Here is a 16213-nt window from a genome sequence, read left to right on the forward strand (position 1 = left end):
CTCGATCGCTCACCCAACATGATTTCAACAATTTTTTTAGTAGCAGGTAAAATAAGAGTTTACCAATTGTGTGAGGTTTAGAGTTATATAAATGTTTCGTCTATCAATCCGTTTCTCCTATTATATGCCTTTTTAAATCGGAGGGATGGGAATGAGACGAGAGAGGAACATTTGAAGAGAAGAAGGTATATAAAAGACCATGACTTTCAACAAAAGAGAATTCTTAAAGGTCAAATTTCAGCCAGCGATACCAAAACGTATGACGAAAACGATCCTGAACTTGAAATATTTTAATTTTTAACTATCGTAATTCTTTATCTACACCAGAACCATAAGCTTCATATATGTTTTCAATTTCGATCTTAAATAGCTTTTGTCATTAATATTACATATTAGCAATTTTTATCTTTTCAATACTCGTCGCCCCCTTATCACCCCCCTAAGGATTATCGCTCCCATGAGGAGCTCTATCGCCCCCAGGTTGGGAACCACTGAACTAGACTATCCCCTAAAATTCTATTTTCCTTTTATTTTATTTTCGATCAACACTCCCCGCTGCTTTTTACCCCCTTATTTTACATCGATTGGAGGTGCGTGCCTTATTGCATAGGTACTCCGTTGCTCATATGCTACACCTCTCGCCCTTGACTTCGGTGATCTGCTGGGAACCGTGTCTTAACGATCAGTCCACTGCGGGACACTAGTGCTACCTACTTCTTGTTCAAAAACAATTTTTAAGATATTTTTTTAAAATTTTGAGTTGGTTTGTAAGGCAAGCAGAAATAAGTAGCTATAAATGGTACGTTTACTAGATTGCCAATTTTTCAAAACAAACAAACGAGCGTAGTGGAAATTTGTACAAGAGTATTTTGTTCTAGAAGCAATAAAGTACTGCAAAAAAAGTTTGCATTGTGTAAGTATGATATAAAGTAGACACTTTATTAAATCCTATTATTTTAAGATTAGGCTATATTGAAGAAAACTATAATTTGGTATAAACTGAATGAAATGGAAGAGATCCTGAATGAACACAGCTCATTCAAAAATTAGACATAAATGGGTTAAAACTATAGATATTTTATTTTTTATGATATTTGACGTGATAAATGAAACATCTAATGGGGAGCTATTTTGGACACATTAACAATTTTGTCAAAATACCATATTATATGTAATTTTTAACTCATGAAGTATTTTTTTAACAATAATTTTGATGTTTATCTTCATTCTGGCTTATATCTAGAATTACAAAGTTGTTTTGTTTTCCCATAATAAACTTTTTTAAAAAAGGTTGAGCGACGTGGCTAGTGTGTGCGAACTTGATAACTTGTATTTGTGTTATCTAACTCTGAAAGATTTATCTATAACTAAAAATGCAATTAATTTCAATCTAAGCCTTATTGGAATATTAACATTGTTATATTTTAATTAAAGTACAATTATAATGGAGCATTTTACAATATTGAGAGACAGTTTAAATACATTTGAAAACTATTATTCAACTTGATTTAACTAAAAACAAAAACTCAATTTTTAGTTGAACCAATTTTAATGGGTTTATCTAAGCCCTAGCTTTAAATTGATGATGAAATGGCCCAAATGGACAGCATGGAGTGCATGGTGAAGCAATATTTTTCTTATTTGAGCAGTGTAAACAAATCACGAAAGTGAAAACAGGATTGTTTGTGGTTATTCTGTTTTAGTTTAATGTATGACAAAAAATACATATATATGAAAACTTTGTTTTCTTTATTAATTCATCTACATTGAATTATATTCTTTTAACAAACCTGATAAAAAAAAAACTTATTTAAATTTTCTGAAAACCTTTAAAAAAAGTGACTTCAGACTTAAACCACTACTTGTATATGAATAATTCATTTTACAAAATCATTCTAATTTAGAAAATAAATAACATAAAATGTATTATATTTGTAACAAATTCATTCATTCAACATATCTTTTAATAAAATATCTGCACTAATGCGTATTTTGTGTGTCTACTTTTGTCCCACAAAGACAACTGTTTGTTTGAGCCTACTGCTGATTAATTGAAATTATGCAGAGCAAAAGTTAATATCAAAATTAGTAATAAAAAAAAGTATTATTATAACATATTATGACTACTTGTTGAAACTTTAAAAAGAAAAAAAGATATAGTAATAAAAGAGTAAAGAGAAAATTACTTTTGCAACTTAAAAACCTACTGTTACAAATTTCTACACAGTATTCACAGTGTTTTTATACAACTACTCATAATAGTGTTAATCAATGATGCCCATCACTCACAGAAGAAATTTGACTGAAAAATAATAAGTTTAAGAAAGCTAGAAAATAAAATTTTCTAGCTGTCCATTCGAGGCCCATGTCCGAACTACACCCTGTCCCGTATTATTCATATCTATAAAAAGTTTTGTATTATAAGCAGGGTTGGCAAGTTTTTGACACATGACAATTTTTACCATGGTTTTTACCGTCATGTCAAAACCCCATAGTTTTGGTAAGACTTTATTTTTATTTTTATTTGAGTTTAACTGCTTATAATTTAAAATTAATTCATTTTTCTGCAATAAAATTAGAAAAAAAGTTGTTAATAAATATTTAAGAACTGATTCTTGCATTTTCCCAACATGAATATATCAAAACATAATATTTGAAGTAAAATATTAGGATACTTAAAAAATTTTTTAACATTTCCAAGCATCATTTTGTTTGGCATATTACATTACTATTACTGAAGAATGTCAAGATTGATTACTTTCATTCTTAAAATCTTGCTATGAGAAACACATGTACACATAAAAAGAAAGCCTCATAAACCCCGTGGCAGAAACACGGCAACACAGCGACTGAGTTCTTGCAGAAAGATTTTTTTTATTTGGGAAATAAAAATTTTTGGTTTGCCACAAACAAAAGTTCTCAAAATAAATTCTGCAGAAACAGAAGCTGTTTTACCAACAAAAAAAATCATTTTCTTCAGAAACAAAAAAATTCTGCAGAAGCAATAATGGTTCTGCAAACTTTTTTTCTTACAGANAGGATACTAAAAAAAAATTTCAACATTTCCAAGCATCATTTTGTTTGGCATATTACATTACTGAAGAATGTCAAGATTGATTACTTTCATTCTTAAAATCTTGCTATGAGAAACACATGTACACATAAAAAGAAAGCCTCATAAAATAAATTTTTCTTATCAATTTTACTTTCAATATTTTACATAGAAATGAGACATGTAAAAACCTGGGAAATCCTTTTAAAGTTTCAATATTTCTGTATGAATGTATATCCTTCTATAAGAATACACGTATATAGTTGCAAAATCAATAGCAATCATTTACAACATATTTACCTTCTCTCATAAATTTGATGAGTTTTGATTCAACGTCTGCNTTGCCCGCTATATGCCATAAATTAAAGAAAACAGTTGGTTTTTGACAGTTTTTACCAGTAAAAACACGGTTTTTACCACTGTCATGTCAAAAACCAGTTTTTGATGGCAAAAACCCAACCCTGATTATAAGCTTTCTAAAATTAATCATTTTAAACTTAAATAAATTTTGGTATTTCATAAAGATATTTCTGGAAAAATTTCTTTAGTTTAGGTGAATTTAAGTTTTAAAAAAATTATAACACTATGTATAATTTCAATAGTTTTCAGGTTCGATTGCTTTGATTTTTCTTCTTAATAAACAACTAATTAACTATTGACAAAGTATGCAAAATTTTATTGTGCTTTAAATGTATATAATTTCATAAAACCTAAAATGAAAAACATAATCATTGAATTTTCAATAAAATTCAGATCAATTTTGCATGGTGTTGATTAATTCTATGTCATTGCTTATTTACTTTTTCATTTTTTCATGGAAGGAACAGATATTTAGTTAGTCTTCATAAACATTTATTTTGTGTGGGACCAAAATTGTGGGTATGTTATATAAGTTGGTAACTACTGTAATAATTAATAACTAGGCACATACTCTGTTTTTAATGACGTGTTGTCTATAATCAAAAGAGTGATGCTATGCAAATTTTTATTCTACAATTTTAAAGATAACCGAGAGAAACATGGAAACTTACATTGTAACTTTCAAAAATACTCAGTAATCCTCGCCTCAAAAAGTGAGTAATCAAAGGCGTGATTTTAATTTTTTGTCTCGTAATATATATGGTCAATTTCACAGTATTGTGCATGTTGTGGACTTGACATTAACGAAGTTTGAATACTCATAATTAGGGCTGGGATAGCCTGGTTTGTAGGGCACTGGGCTCATGTCTAATAGGTTGTGGGTTCGATCCCTGCCGGCCAAAGACTCCCCATGTAGTAAATGGTGACTGGTGCTCCTCCATGTTCCTATAACAAATCATACGTCTGGGGGTACTGATCCAGGAATTTCCTTGTCTTCTGGATTGGTTAAAAATTATAAGGCTACAGAGTTGAATATTAATAGTCGTAAACCCAAAATTGGGTCTGCTGCTTAACTGAATATATGTTGATTTAACCAAACCGCTATTTGTTGCATTTCACTATTTAAAATAATTTTATTACCAAAATGAAAATTCAGCGTTGAACCATGAGGTAGCTAGTTCTTGAGGATAATCTTATAATAATGTTCACGAAACCATGTTTGGATGATTTTTACAGTTTTATCAGTGTTTAAATGTATCCAAAACTTTCCTTGTTCTAAAAGTTTTCCAACCCTCAATTTAATTTTGATTCCTTTTTCGAATTTTTATTTTAGAATATCATTAAAGGCTATTGGGTGCAGTAGAATGGTTAATGAATGAACTGCGAATGGGTTTTGCCTGAGGATCACATCAACTTAAAAAAACAACTAAATAAGGAAACAAATCTGCTGTTCCTACTTAGCAAGGCAATTTTCCATCTTTGCCTTAATTCAAGAACGTAATTTTTCATTGTATTTCATTCTATGAATATGTGAGAAAATAAAGTTACATATATATGTAATTAGTTATGGATTCTGATGCTTTAACAATAGACATTTGATAATAGTAACCTGAAACTGACTGATCAACTGCATTCCTTATTATACTATCTAAGAGTACCTGCCTTTTTTTTAAAAAAAAAGGGGGGTTATATTCATTTTAATAAAAAGTAATATTTGAGCGATATATATAACATGGGTTTTGCTAAAAAAAGTCGTTGTGTAAAGCCATATTCTTGTACTGTATGCAATATGTGTTTTTCTAAAACAAGTGCTTTAATTAGACATAGTCTTGTTCATTCGGGTGAAAAACCTTATTCTTGCAATATGTGTAATAAGCGTTTTACTCAAAAAAGTAATTTAAAAAATCATCACCTACTTCATTCTGGCAAAAAGCCTTATTCTTGTAGCACGTGCAATATGTGTTTTACTCGAAAAAATCAATTGAATACACATAATATTGTTCATACTGGTGAAAAGCCTTACTCCTGTAGTGTATGTAATATGTGTTTTTCTGAAAAAAGTGTTTTAAATAGACATAAACTTGTTCATACTGGTGAAAAACCTTTTTCTTGTAATCTCTGCAATATGTGTTTTTCTCAAAAAGGTCATTTAAATCGACATATTCTTGCTCATACTGGTGAAAAACCTTATTCTTGTAATGTGTGTAATAAACGTTTTTCTCAAAAAACTTACTTAAATAAACATAGTTTAGTTCATTCAGGTGTAAGACCATACTCTTGTAGTATATGTAATATGGGTTTTTATCAAAAAAGTGATCTAAATAGACACAGTTTTGTTCATACTGGTGAGAAGCCTTATTCTTGTACTGTATGTAATAGGTCTTTTTCTCAAAAGAATCGTTTAAATATGCATAATCGTATTCATGCTGACAAAGAAGCGATTTAAATAGTCAAAATTTTGTTCTTATTATTGGAAAACTTTATTCTTGTAATGTATGTGAAATAAAAAAAAATCATAATCATTGTTAAAAGTTGTGAATTTTTAATCTTCATTTTAGTGAAAAGTCTTGTTCATTTAATATGTATGACATATCTTATTTGTGAGAAAGTCGTGTAAATGCACAAAGTCTGTTTCATACTGGTAAAAATCTGTAGTAATATGCAATGGACATTTTTCTGGAACTAGTCCTTTAATTAGACCTTGTTTTGTTCATTTGGATGAAAAACCTTACTCTTGTAACGTTCACAAGGTGAGTTTTATTCAACTAAGTGAGTTTTATTCAATTCAAAGACACAGCTTTGTTCATTCCGGTGAAAAGCCTTATTCTTGTAGTATTTGCAGCAAAAGTTTTTCTCAAAAAGGTCATTTAAATAAACATAATCTTGTCTCCATTCTGGTGCATGGCCATGTTCATGTAGTATGGGTTTTTGTCAAAAATGTGATTTAAATAGGCATTATCTTGTTCATACTGGTGAAAAGCCTTATTCTTTTACAATATGTAACAAGTGTTTTTTTTCGAAAAAATCATCTAAATACACATAATCGTACTCATATTGGTGAAAAGTCTTATTTTATATCATTTTTAAAGCTTAAAATGTATATTTTAATGTTATGCAGCTTGATTTTTATTAACTTTTAATCGATACCCTCCATTTTTAACTACGAACTCATGTTTAATTTTTTTCAAGAACTATGTAAAATAAAGGCCTTATTTAAATAGTTCGTTTTAATATTTGATAAAATTTTTCAGCATTTAGCCTATTTTGATTATTTTTTGCATTATTATACTATATTTATGTTCAGAAAAAATAATTATTTAAAAAAATAATTTTGTTGCATTGTAATTTTGTTGTAGAAAAAATATGATAGTTGAGCATGTTTTACTTTCCATCCAAGTTTTTTCTCCCTCAAAAACCAATCAGCGTCTTACGTTTCATGACGTCAACAAGGGGGCATATATAATTGCATATATAATTGTTTCTCGTCAGTTTTCATATATTCTGATAAATTTTAATCTCTCCCGATCGGTTTCGTCAGTTTTAATCCCGTGGAATATAATTTTGTGATTGTTGCCTTCATGTAAGTATGACTTTTTAAAAATCTAATTTTTTCAGAAATATTTTAATTTATAAATTAAATTATTGAAAGTACTTTCTTATTTTTATAGAATGGAGTGGAATAAAAATGCCATATACAAACTCATTGCTGAGTATAAGGAGAGACCGGAATTGTGGGATAGTAATATCCCATCATATTCCGATAGATATATAAGAGAGAAATCTCTAAATGACATTGCTAAGATCTTTGACACAGATGTTGAAATTGTGAAAAAAAAGATTAACAATCTGAGGACACAGTTTCTAGACAACCAAAAAAAAGTGATCAAGTCGAGGACAAGTGGAGCTGGTAAAATAAATATCACTTTCTTTCTTCCTTTTTTAAAGAATTTTTAAAAATTTAAATTAAACATTCATGAAGCTAGCGGATTAAACTAAATATTTATCACTATAAGCGTTTTATTTCAATCTACTTCAATTTAAATATAAAGCTTTAAAAGAAACGTTAATAGGTTGTTCTTTTTCTCAAAATTTTTTATTTCAATCTGTTAACATGGGATTTAAATGATTTATTTTTATTTTTAGAGTTACTATTTGCATAAAAAATTCTAGCACTTAACCAAATAATTTTATATATTATTAATATAATATACATTATTACCTAACTTTCAGTTAGTACAGTACAGAACCCGTTATCCGGAAATCAGAAAACCGGAAAACCAAAAAACCGGAGCGAAATTCGATAAATTTTCCCGCTATTTTTTAAAAATTTTTTTTTTTTCCTCATATGATTTTAGAATTTTTCTTTCTTTTTTGAAAGATGTTTACCCTAGCATCATTTTGGAAATAATTATTAGTGTATTACTTCGTTTTTTCAAGATTATTTCTAAATAAATTTTTTTTAGTTGGGTTTTACAATAAAAAAAAACGACTTTTTGTAGCGATTCAGAAAACCGGAAAAATCAGTTATCCGGAATAGCGATGGTCCCGATCGTTCCGGATAATCGGTTTCCTACTGCACTATTAAAATATTTTATTTTTGATGTTTTAGCATTATAAATAAAGTAAACAAAATATGTAATTTCAAAGCAAACGATTATTTTCTTTTGCTTTCTTTAAACAGAAATGTATTGAATACCTTTATATTTCTGCCCGAGTTCCCTACAATTAAAATACATAATTTAAGCTTTCTTTTGATAAAACTATAGAAATTTTGATGAATTATTTCCCTATCACAATTTATTATTTCCCAGGATAATACGAAACTGTACTGTTTTTCACGTACAAGTTATTGTCAATATTCTAATTAAAAAATATTTGTCATGATCTTTTCCAAGTACAATTTGCTGTTTCTGCATCTTTGATTGAACTAAATATGTAAATTCAAAACAATTACTTATTACTTTTATTTATATACTTTCATCAATATATATTTGCCTCAGTTTCTGTTCATTTTATAAAACTAAAATAATTAATTTAGATTTCATTTAAAAAAGAAATGTTAAACTATTTTCTTGGTACAATTTTTNAATGCTTGGAGATAATTTCATCTTGAATTACTGACATTATTTGATATTGTTTTTGCCTATTTTTTGAAGTAAGGGCATAAGTTAATACAAAGCAAATAATTATTACTCTCTAACTAAATATATGTTAAATGTATAAAATGAAAATAATTTATTTGAATTTTTACTTAAAATTAAAGAAATGTTGGTGGAATTAGAACAGTTATGAAGTAATATAATTGTAAACAAATCTTCATTTTCGTAAAATAATTATTGCCATTTACTATTATTCTCAGCTGAAGTTCAGTTTTTAACAGCTTGATTAACTAAGAGTTTCTGAAGTCACATATAATTTTAAATACGGATAAGATGATTATTATATTTTATTGCAGGTATCGGCGATGTCTTTGAACCTAAGTGGGTGTATTACAAAGAGATGATGTTTTTAAGACCAAGTACCATTCCTTGTGACAGTAGGAATAATTTAAAGGTTCGTATAAAAATAAGATTTTATCTTTAAAATTATGCAATATGTTATTGTTTGAAACCCAATAAAATATTTGATTTACATCTAGTTTAAAGCTATGAAATTAATGCATCTTTTTTTACTTAATTACAGCATAACTATTGTAATTAAACAGAAAAATTACTAAAATATCCTTATTAGTCCTATAATTTCTCACTATTGATTTTTTAATTTAAACTGTAAAGTCATCCATGAGGAAAGCAGGTTGTTTTGTTATGATGTTCGGGTGAGAATGTTATTAATCCTATTGATTTCAAATTTATAGAAATTTTGTTGGGAATCTCTTATAATGATTTTTCTTCACGAAACCGCATGATACCTTCTAACATTGCATTGCAAAATTTGGAGATACTTTCATCTGAAAAAACACATTTCAGTTTCAATTGATGAAGCCTATATAAGTCAAAAGTTATTAAATTTAAGTGAAATCAAGTGAAAAGTATTTAACACTATTTGAAAATTTACTTCTAAGTTAAATTATTGCCAAATTATTGTTCCTTTAAACCTAAAAACACGATAAGCAATTTCCGTAGAAGCACATTGATAAATTATTTTAAAAGTCGCATGAAGCTTTATTTCCTTACAGCAAAAGCAGAAGGAAATGGAGAAAACCTTCGAAGATTACTCCACGGATGAAGATCCCTATTTGAACACTCTTAACTCTACGAGCACCACACCAATCCATCAAAGAAAAAGAAAATGTACTCAGGAGAGTGATTTAATGGCTGCAGCCATTAACAGCGTCGCCAGAAAGGATGATTTGGATTGTTTCGGCTCGTACATCGCAGCGGAGTTGAGAACTTTGTCGCCAAGGAGCCGGACAGTTGCCAAATCACGTATATTTAATACACTTATGGAATTAAAAAAAGATTAAATAATTTATTTAAATTCAGTTTTTTTCCATCATTTTTACCAGAAATCATACAATATCAACATTTCTTATCGCACTGGTTGTTTGATATCATTAATTTTCAGAAAAATAATGTATTGCAGACAACAAATACCTTAATTAATGATTAATACGAAAAAACTATATTAAAAAAAATCAAACATCTAAGTAATTGCAAATCAGGGTAAAAGAAATGAAAAACATATAAAGGCAAACACTTTAAAAAAGACTGTTGCTACATTTGCAATTAAACAAAAGATCATAGTGTGCTCAACTGTTGAAAGCAAAATTTAACAAAACAAAAGAGGCAAAGAACAAAATTAAAGCTGGATAGGATACAAAACTTAACAATTTAACTTACAGAATTAACAACTTAAAAAAATTTTTAACATACTTCATTAAGAATTTTTTTTAGAATGCTTAAGTATTACTTTTTATTTCATAATGCTAGCAATTAATTTAAAAAAGAATTAATTGAGAATTATTTTTAGAATCTTTATACCTAACTGTTTAAAAAAAAAAAAAATTATTTTTGAAACTTGAACATAGCTATGCTGGCATTAGAGAATTGGCGATCGCAACACTCGAATACGCCACCTGGGGAGAGACCGGTTTCATGCCTTTAGCCCTTATCCCTTCCCTCCTCTTTTCAGCTATATAGGAATGTACTACGATATTTTCCCTTTTCTTAATATTTTTCCTTTTTATTTAATAAAAATATTTTTTAAAATTAGCGTGATACTTTTCTTTAGAACTATGTTTAATGTAGTTTGCAGTTCAATATAGTTTTCCAACTTAAAAGATTTTAATCTATATGAAAATCAGGAGAGAAACTAACGTACTTCCTTCCTCTATGACTTTCCACACGCTAATGGGGAAAGCATGTGAAGTGTTGCCACAGGTAAAGAGCTCTGCTCTACGCCACCTGCAGCCCATTTCGATCGCCATTGTACCTAATTCGTATCGTTACTAACGTTTTAAATAATTGAAATTTATCTAGAATTAGGTTAAAAATAAATTGAAATCAAAATATTAAGTACAGAATCGATTAATTAAATTGAATTTAACTGACATAAAATTAGAATAAAAAATAAATAAGATTTTAAACCATGGCATTTTGCCAACACCGTTGAAGTAAGTACAAAGTTCATCCCTAACTTCTCGAGCATTAAGAGTTGAAAGGGAAGAACTTTGCCTTGCGACACCTCTAATTCCAGCATAGCTATTTTCAGACCAGCAGGGAGCCCGATTAATTGCTCCTTCCTGAATGTTCTCCCGATTAAAAAAGTTAGGAGGACAGTACCTGCTGACAGAAGATTCAACTTTTTTAATATCTAGAGGGTTGACTCTTTGAAGGACTTCGAATCTGGCATATAAGATTGGCGATCGAAATGGGCCGCAGGTGGCGTAGAACAGAACTCTCTACCTATGGCAACACTTCCCATGCTTTCTCCAATAGCGTGTGGAAAGTCATAGAGGAAGGAAGTACGTCAGTTTCTCTCTTGAATTTCATATAGATTAAAATCTTTTAAGTTGGAAAACTATATGGAACTGAAAAGTACATTAAGCATAGTTCTACAGAAAAGTATCGCGGAAATTTAAAAAAATATTTTTATTAAATAAAAAGGGAAATATTAAGAAAAGGGAAAATATCGTAGCACATTCCTATACAACTGAAAAAAGGAGGAGAGGGAAGGGAGAAGGGCTAAAGGCATGAAACCGGTCTCTCCCCAGATGGCGTATTCGAGTGTTGCGATCGCCAATGCCAAATGCATTTTCGACATTCTAGCCCTGCTCAAGTGGTAATTAAATATCCCCTTTGTTCGTGTTAAATTCCGCTTTGGGTAAGGCTTCATCAAGTACGATTTAGGTGGAAAAACATCATCTGCGACCATCAAAAATGGGATTTCGCTATCATTAAATTGATTCAATAGCCTAGTAGAGCCTGGCACACCAAGTGCCCTGTTTTCAATAGCACTAAATAGGGTTGACTTAGAAAATATCGCGCTATCTGACAACCTGCCATTTGTGCCCACATAAATATACAAAAAATTACAGCTGGCATCAACTAGGGCAAACAGCACAATGCTGTTTGACAGCTAATTAAAAAGCTGGGAGCCATATTTCCGCTTACGGCGCACCAGAACATGCTTCCCTTCTAGGGAGCCAATGCAATTAGGAAAGTTCAATTTTTTCTCGAATTCCTTCGCAATGGCAATCCATTCTTCTTCAGTTGATGGAACCTAAAATATGAAAGCTTTATATAAGTTATACTATAAGACAAAGTAAATAAATATATTGTTAAGTTATATCAGTAATTAGGAGGATCCGAGATCTCTCAAAATAACATTGCAAGCTTTCTTGATCTAAATTAACACATTTTTAGAAATAATGCTAAAATTTTCATGCAGAACATATCACAAATGAGGAACTTGTATTATATGGTAATAAATCTATTAATATTATTTATATTTAAATCTTAATATAAATAAAATGATGAAAATCAATGGCGAAATATATTAATTGAAAAACATGCAGATATATTGATAATCATGCAGGTATACTGAAAACTGATGTAATTAGTTATGTTAAAATTTAAGTGAGAGCAAAAACAGTTCTATTACATTAAACATACCCGTATTTATTCTACCACTTTTTTTTTTAATCTCATTAATTCTCCAAAAAATATCACTTATCTGGTTCTTCCAAGTTCTTTAATTGTGTCGGTATATGATTTTTAGTTTGATTTCGTAGTGTTTCTCAATACTGTTTCTTTGATTATTTTATTTATTTTTAATTGATCCCGTGAAAAGAAAGGGTATACAACTAGTATTCTTTTAAAAATATAGCACATTAAAAAAAATGAACAAACAAATAAAAATATAGAGAAATATGATAATAAACTATTGAAAAAACACTCAACACCATGGCTCAAATAGAACATGCCAAAAAGTTACTCAAATTTTAATTTCTCGATTAGCAGAAAATCGAGTAAATTTCATCTCAATATAAATATTTGATTTGCAGAATTCTACAAATTAGCTGAGAAATCCTGGTATATACTTTATATTTTTCTCCTAAGGACAGAGTATTATCTTTCTGTCAGTTACTGTTGTACAGAGTAATCGACAATAGAATTGCACAGCTATTTGTGTCTATCTGGGAAACATTCCCAAGCAAGGTCCGGCGATATGCCATTACACTAATTATTTTTTAAAATAAAATAACAAAAGTTTACTCTCAATTGAATATAATCCTTTAATGCTGCATAAATTGCCTCACATGTCTCAGGAATAAAATTAGACAATGTCGATTTATCGATTCAAAACAAAAACATCAAGGAGGAATAGGAGTCTCCTGTGAAAAAATAAATAAACAGTATCTGTAGTATGAAAAGAACATATAAATAGAATAGAGTAATTCTTTTACAAACTAGACAATTGAGTGCTCTTTTTTTTCATAAGCAGAATTTTTTTATAAATATCAAGATTACACTATATTCTAAGAAATTAAATCACACTTAACATAAATCTTTCCTTATTTCATTAAATAGAAATCCTGCATGCACAGTCAAGTAAACTTTAATAAAAAATGATATTCTCAGACATTATATCATTTGCCTTTCATAAATCTCAGGTTAAACAGCACATCAATTAAAAAAAGTAAGCTAAATCAATGCATGGTTCATTTACTAACTGGAAAATTAAGAAAAATTAAGTGATTTTTCTTTTCATTAACAGAATCTTGTTTCAAACATCGAGATAGTTATTAAGAACTAGAAAATGAAATTTCATAAAAAATATAGACATTTACTTAATAAAAATCCAGAAAGAATAATCAAACAGAAGGATCTCCATTAATTATCTAGAGCAAATCATGATACTGAAAACTTCATGTTTTTAAGCTTATAAAATTTTTAAAAAAAAAAAATTAGATTTCCCCCTGTGTTGTTAAGTTGATCTTCTGACATTTAGTTTTTTAAGTCTTGTTCTTCATTGATTTTTTTTAAATCTATTCATTAGTACTTCTTTTTGTTTGGCAGTTTTTGGGACACAGCCTGGAAATTGCCAAAACATGGCGATTATTTTAGCGTAGATAAATATTCTCTATCAAGCAAATATTCTTAGCAAATATTCTCTATCGCTCAAAGCTTTAAAATAGTTGAATAAACTACACAATATACACAATTCTTAAGTTCAACAGAATTCATAATAATTTTTATTGGATTAATCAAGTTCGTGCATAACTTACTTATTAATAAAAAAATTCTGTCGATACTTGCCTGATGCTAAATATCTTAGCGTCACAGCTAATCTCTCAGCAGCAGGAATGTTGCCTTTCATGATAGTATTCTGTTTAGAGTGTAGCGTATCTGCCACTACAAAATTACAACTACAATTCACTAGTATATAAGACATGTTAACTTGACTCCATGTCGGGGTACCTTTTCATAGATGACGGTTGACATGGTCTCTAACTCCACCCCCCCCGTATTGGTGACCTTCGGAAGTGATGTGAACACGCCTATCTTGTCAGCAACGCCCACTTCGATATGAACACGCCTATCTTGACAGTAACGACCACTTCGAACTGGAAACACATACTTCGATGGATGATCCGCATTGAATAGTTGACTTGCTACTTGTGACTGCGACATTATCCACCTCCTCCCGCTGTTGCTACTCAGTCTCGTCTCGATCACTCACCACGTCTGCTTGCACTCGACAGCTAACGGCAACACAGCAGCCACTGCGACCTTGAAGTTAATACACCTCTCACATTCAGCACTCAAAAAATACGGTGATCTTAATGCATCTCTCCCGGCTTCTCATGAAAAACAGCAATGAATCAACTAGTGGTATTCGTTCATCGAATTCTATCGCAGATATAATTCTAGTGGGGGAGTACTGTAGCGTATCTGCCACTATAAAATTACAACTACAATTCACTAGTATATAAGACATGTTAACTTGACTCTATGTCGGGGTACCTTTTCATAGATGACGGTTGACATGGTCTAATACTCCTCTCCCCACAAGAGATCATGGGGAAAAATAATGAGAAAATTGAAAATATCGTAGTACATTCCTATACAACTGAAAAGAGGAGGAGAGGGAAGGGAGAAGGACCAAAGGCATGAAATCGGTCTCTCCCCAAATGGCGTATTCGAGCGTTGCGATCGCCAATTGTTTTCTACTGAAGGATTTTCTACGTCTGATTTAGAACTTCAAGACTAAAAAAAATCTTGAAATTTTTTTATTTCCATATGAGGAATTTTAGGATCGTTTTCTTCTTATTTTTTCTTAAATAAACTACACAAATATGAAAAACTTTGACTGGAGAGAGACAAATTCGAAATCCGCTTTCGATAGGCTGATTGGAATGGTTTGGCTGCAAAAACAACATTTTCCCTTGGTTTCTTCCTCCTCATCCCACCACGGAACCAACATTTCTAATTTTTAGTGTCCAAATGAAAACCTGATTGACCTGTTTTTCGCTGGTACATATTTTTCACCAATCAGTTTCTTATTCGCAGTCAATTTTTTCGCAAGCGAAGAAATCTCGGTCAGTGACAATGCTCTTTAGTAACTAGACAAAAATTCGAAATTACGTTTTTATAAAGACCTTTCACTCACACTGGATGCGTTTATGGATGGTGTTTTCCACACTAGAGAACGCTGCAAGCTCGGTGCCGCCTAAATTTCCGGGTTACTGTTTCCGTTGTATTTTAAAGCCATTTGGCATCATTGTGTTTTGAGATTCTTGCAAACATTGTAATTGATTACTTATTACTTTGTGTTTACAATGCTAACAATACTTGTGTTCACAATGCTAAAAGTGTTAACACTAAATTAAGATGGCGCACAACTTGCAACAAGAGCAAACAGTAATAAACTTATAGAAAGAGGCCAAATCAAGATTGCCAAAGAAGCGCGTTAATCAAAATCTAGCAACCATGTCGCCTTTTTTAACAATATATCTCTAAAAGAAAAAAAATTATCTATATATCTCTAAATAACTGAAACAAATTTTCCCTTTAAACTCACCAGAATTACATAATAACATTAATATCTTCTGAAATACGGCAGATTTGAGTTCAGAAATTATCTAATTTATTTCTTTTATTGAAAACAAAATTATCCGTTTGAAAATATCGCCTCGCAGAATAACATGTAGTAAGCAGCTGCAAACTCTCTAACCGGTTTCTAGAGCAGGCATACAGCTCGAGATTGTTAGTGTTTACATTTCTACTGAAAACGCCATCCATTTTGGATGCTAATCCATCAATCTTGTTCTCACTCGCATGTAAAAAATCTTATCCA

General features: G+C 30.2%; 1 protein-coding gene across 2 annotated transcripts; it reads left to right on the forward strand.

Moving 5' to 3' along the window:
* The first annotated feature begins 548 nt into the window (after positions 1–548).
* On the forward strand, positions 549–9893 carry LOC107437674 (uncharacterized). 2 transcript variants are annotated; one of them, XM_016049756.3, is made up of 4 exons: positions 576–913; positions 7081–7319; positions 8868–8965; positions 9588–9893. In XM_016049756.3, exons 2-4 carry the CDS (start codon positions 7082–7084, stop codon positions 9873–9875), a joined length of 624 nt encoding a protein of 207 aa, XP_015905242.1. In that variant the 5' UTR covers positions 576–913; position 7081; the 3' UTR covers positions 9876–9893. The 2 variants fall into 2 exon arrangements, 1 of the variants encoding a protein (XP_015905242.1); XR_011636435.1 differs by lacking the exons at positions 7081–7319; positions 8868–8965; positions 9588–9893 and adding an exon at positions 4746–5943 and having other exon boundaries at positions 549–913.
* Positions 9894–16213: the final 6320 nt, after the last annotated feature.

This window comes from Parasteatoda tepidariorum, chromosome 3 (assembly GCF_043381705.1).
Source record: "Parasteatoda tepidariorum isolate YZ-2023 chromosome 3, CAS_Ptep_4.0, whole genome shotgun sequence".
In the NCBI taxonomy this organism is placed as follows: Eukaryota; Metazoa; Arthropoda; class Arachnida; order Araneae; family Theridiidae; genus Parasteatoda; species Parasteatoda tepidariorum.

Bases quoted from the DNA above. Each gene is read 5' to 3' on its own strand.
- LOC107437674 (XM_016049756.3), top strand. From the start codon at position 7,082: ATGGAGTGGAATAAAAATGCCATATACAAACTCATTGCTGAGTATAAG. The intron at 7,320-8,867 runs GTAAAATAAATA...ATTTTATTGCAG, and splicing joins GTCGAGGACAAGTGGAGCTG to GTATCGGCGATGTCTTTGAA. The intron at 8,966-9,587 runs GTTCGTATAAAA...ATTTCCTTACAG, and splicing joins ACAGTAGGAATAATTTAAAG to CAAAAGCAGAAGGAAATGGA.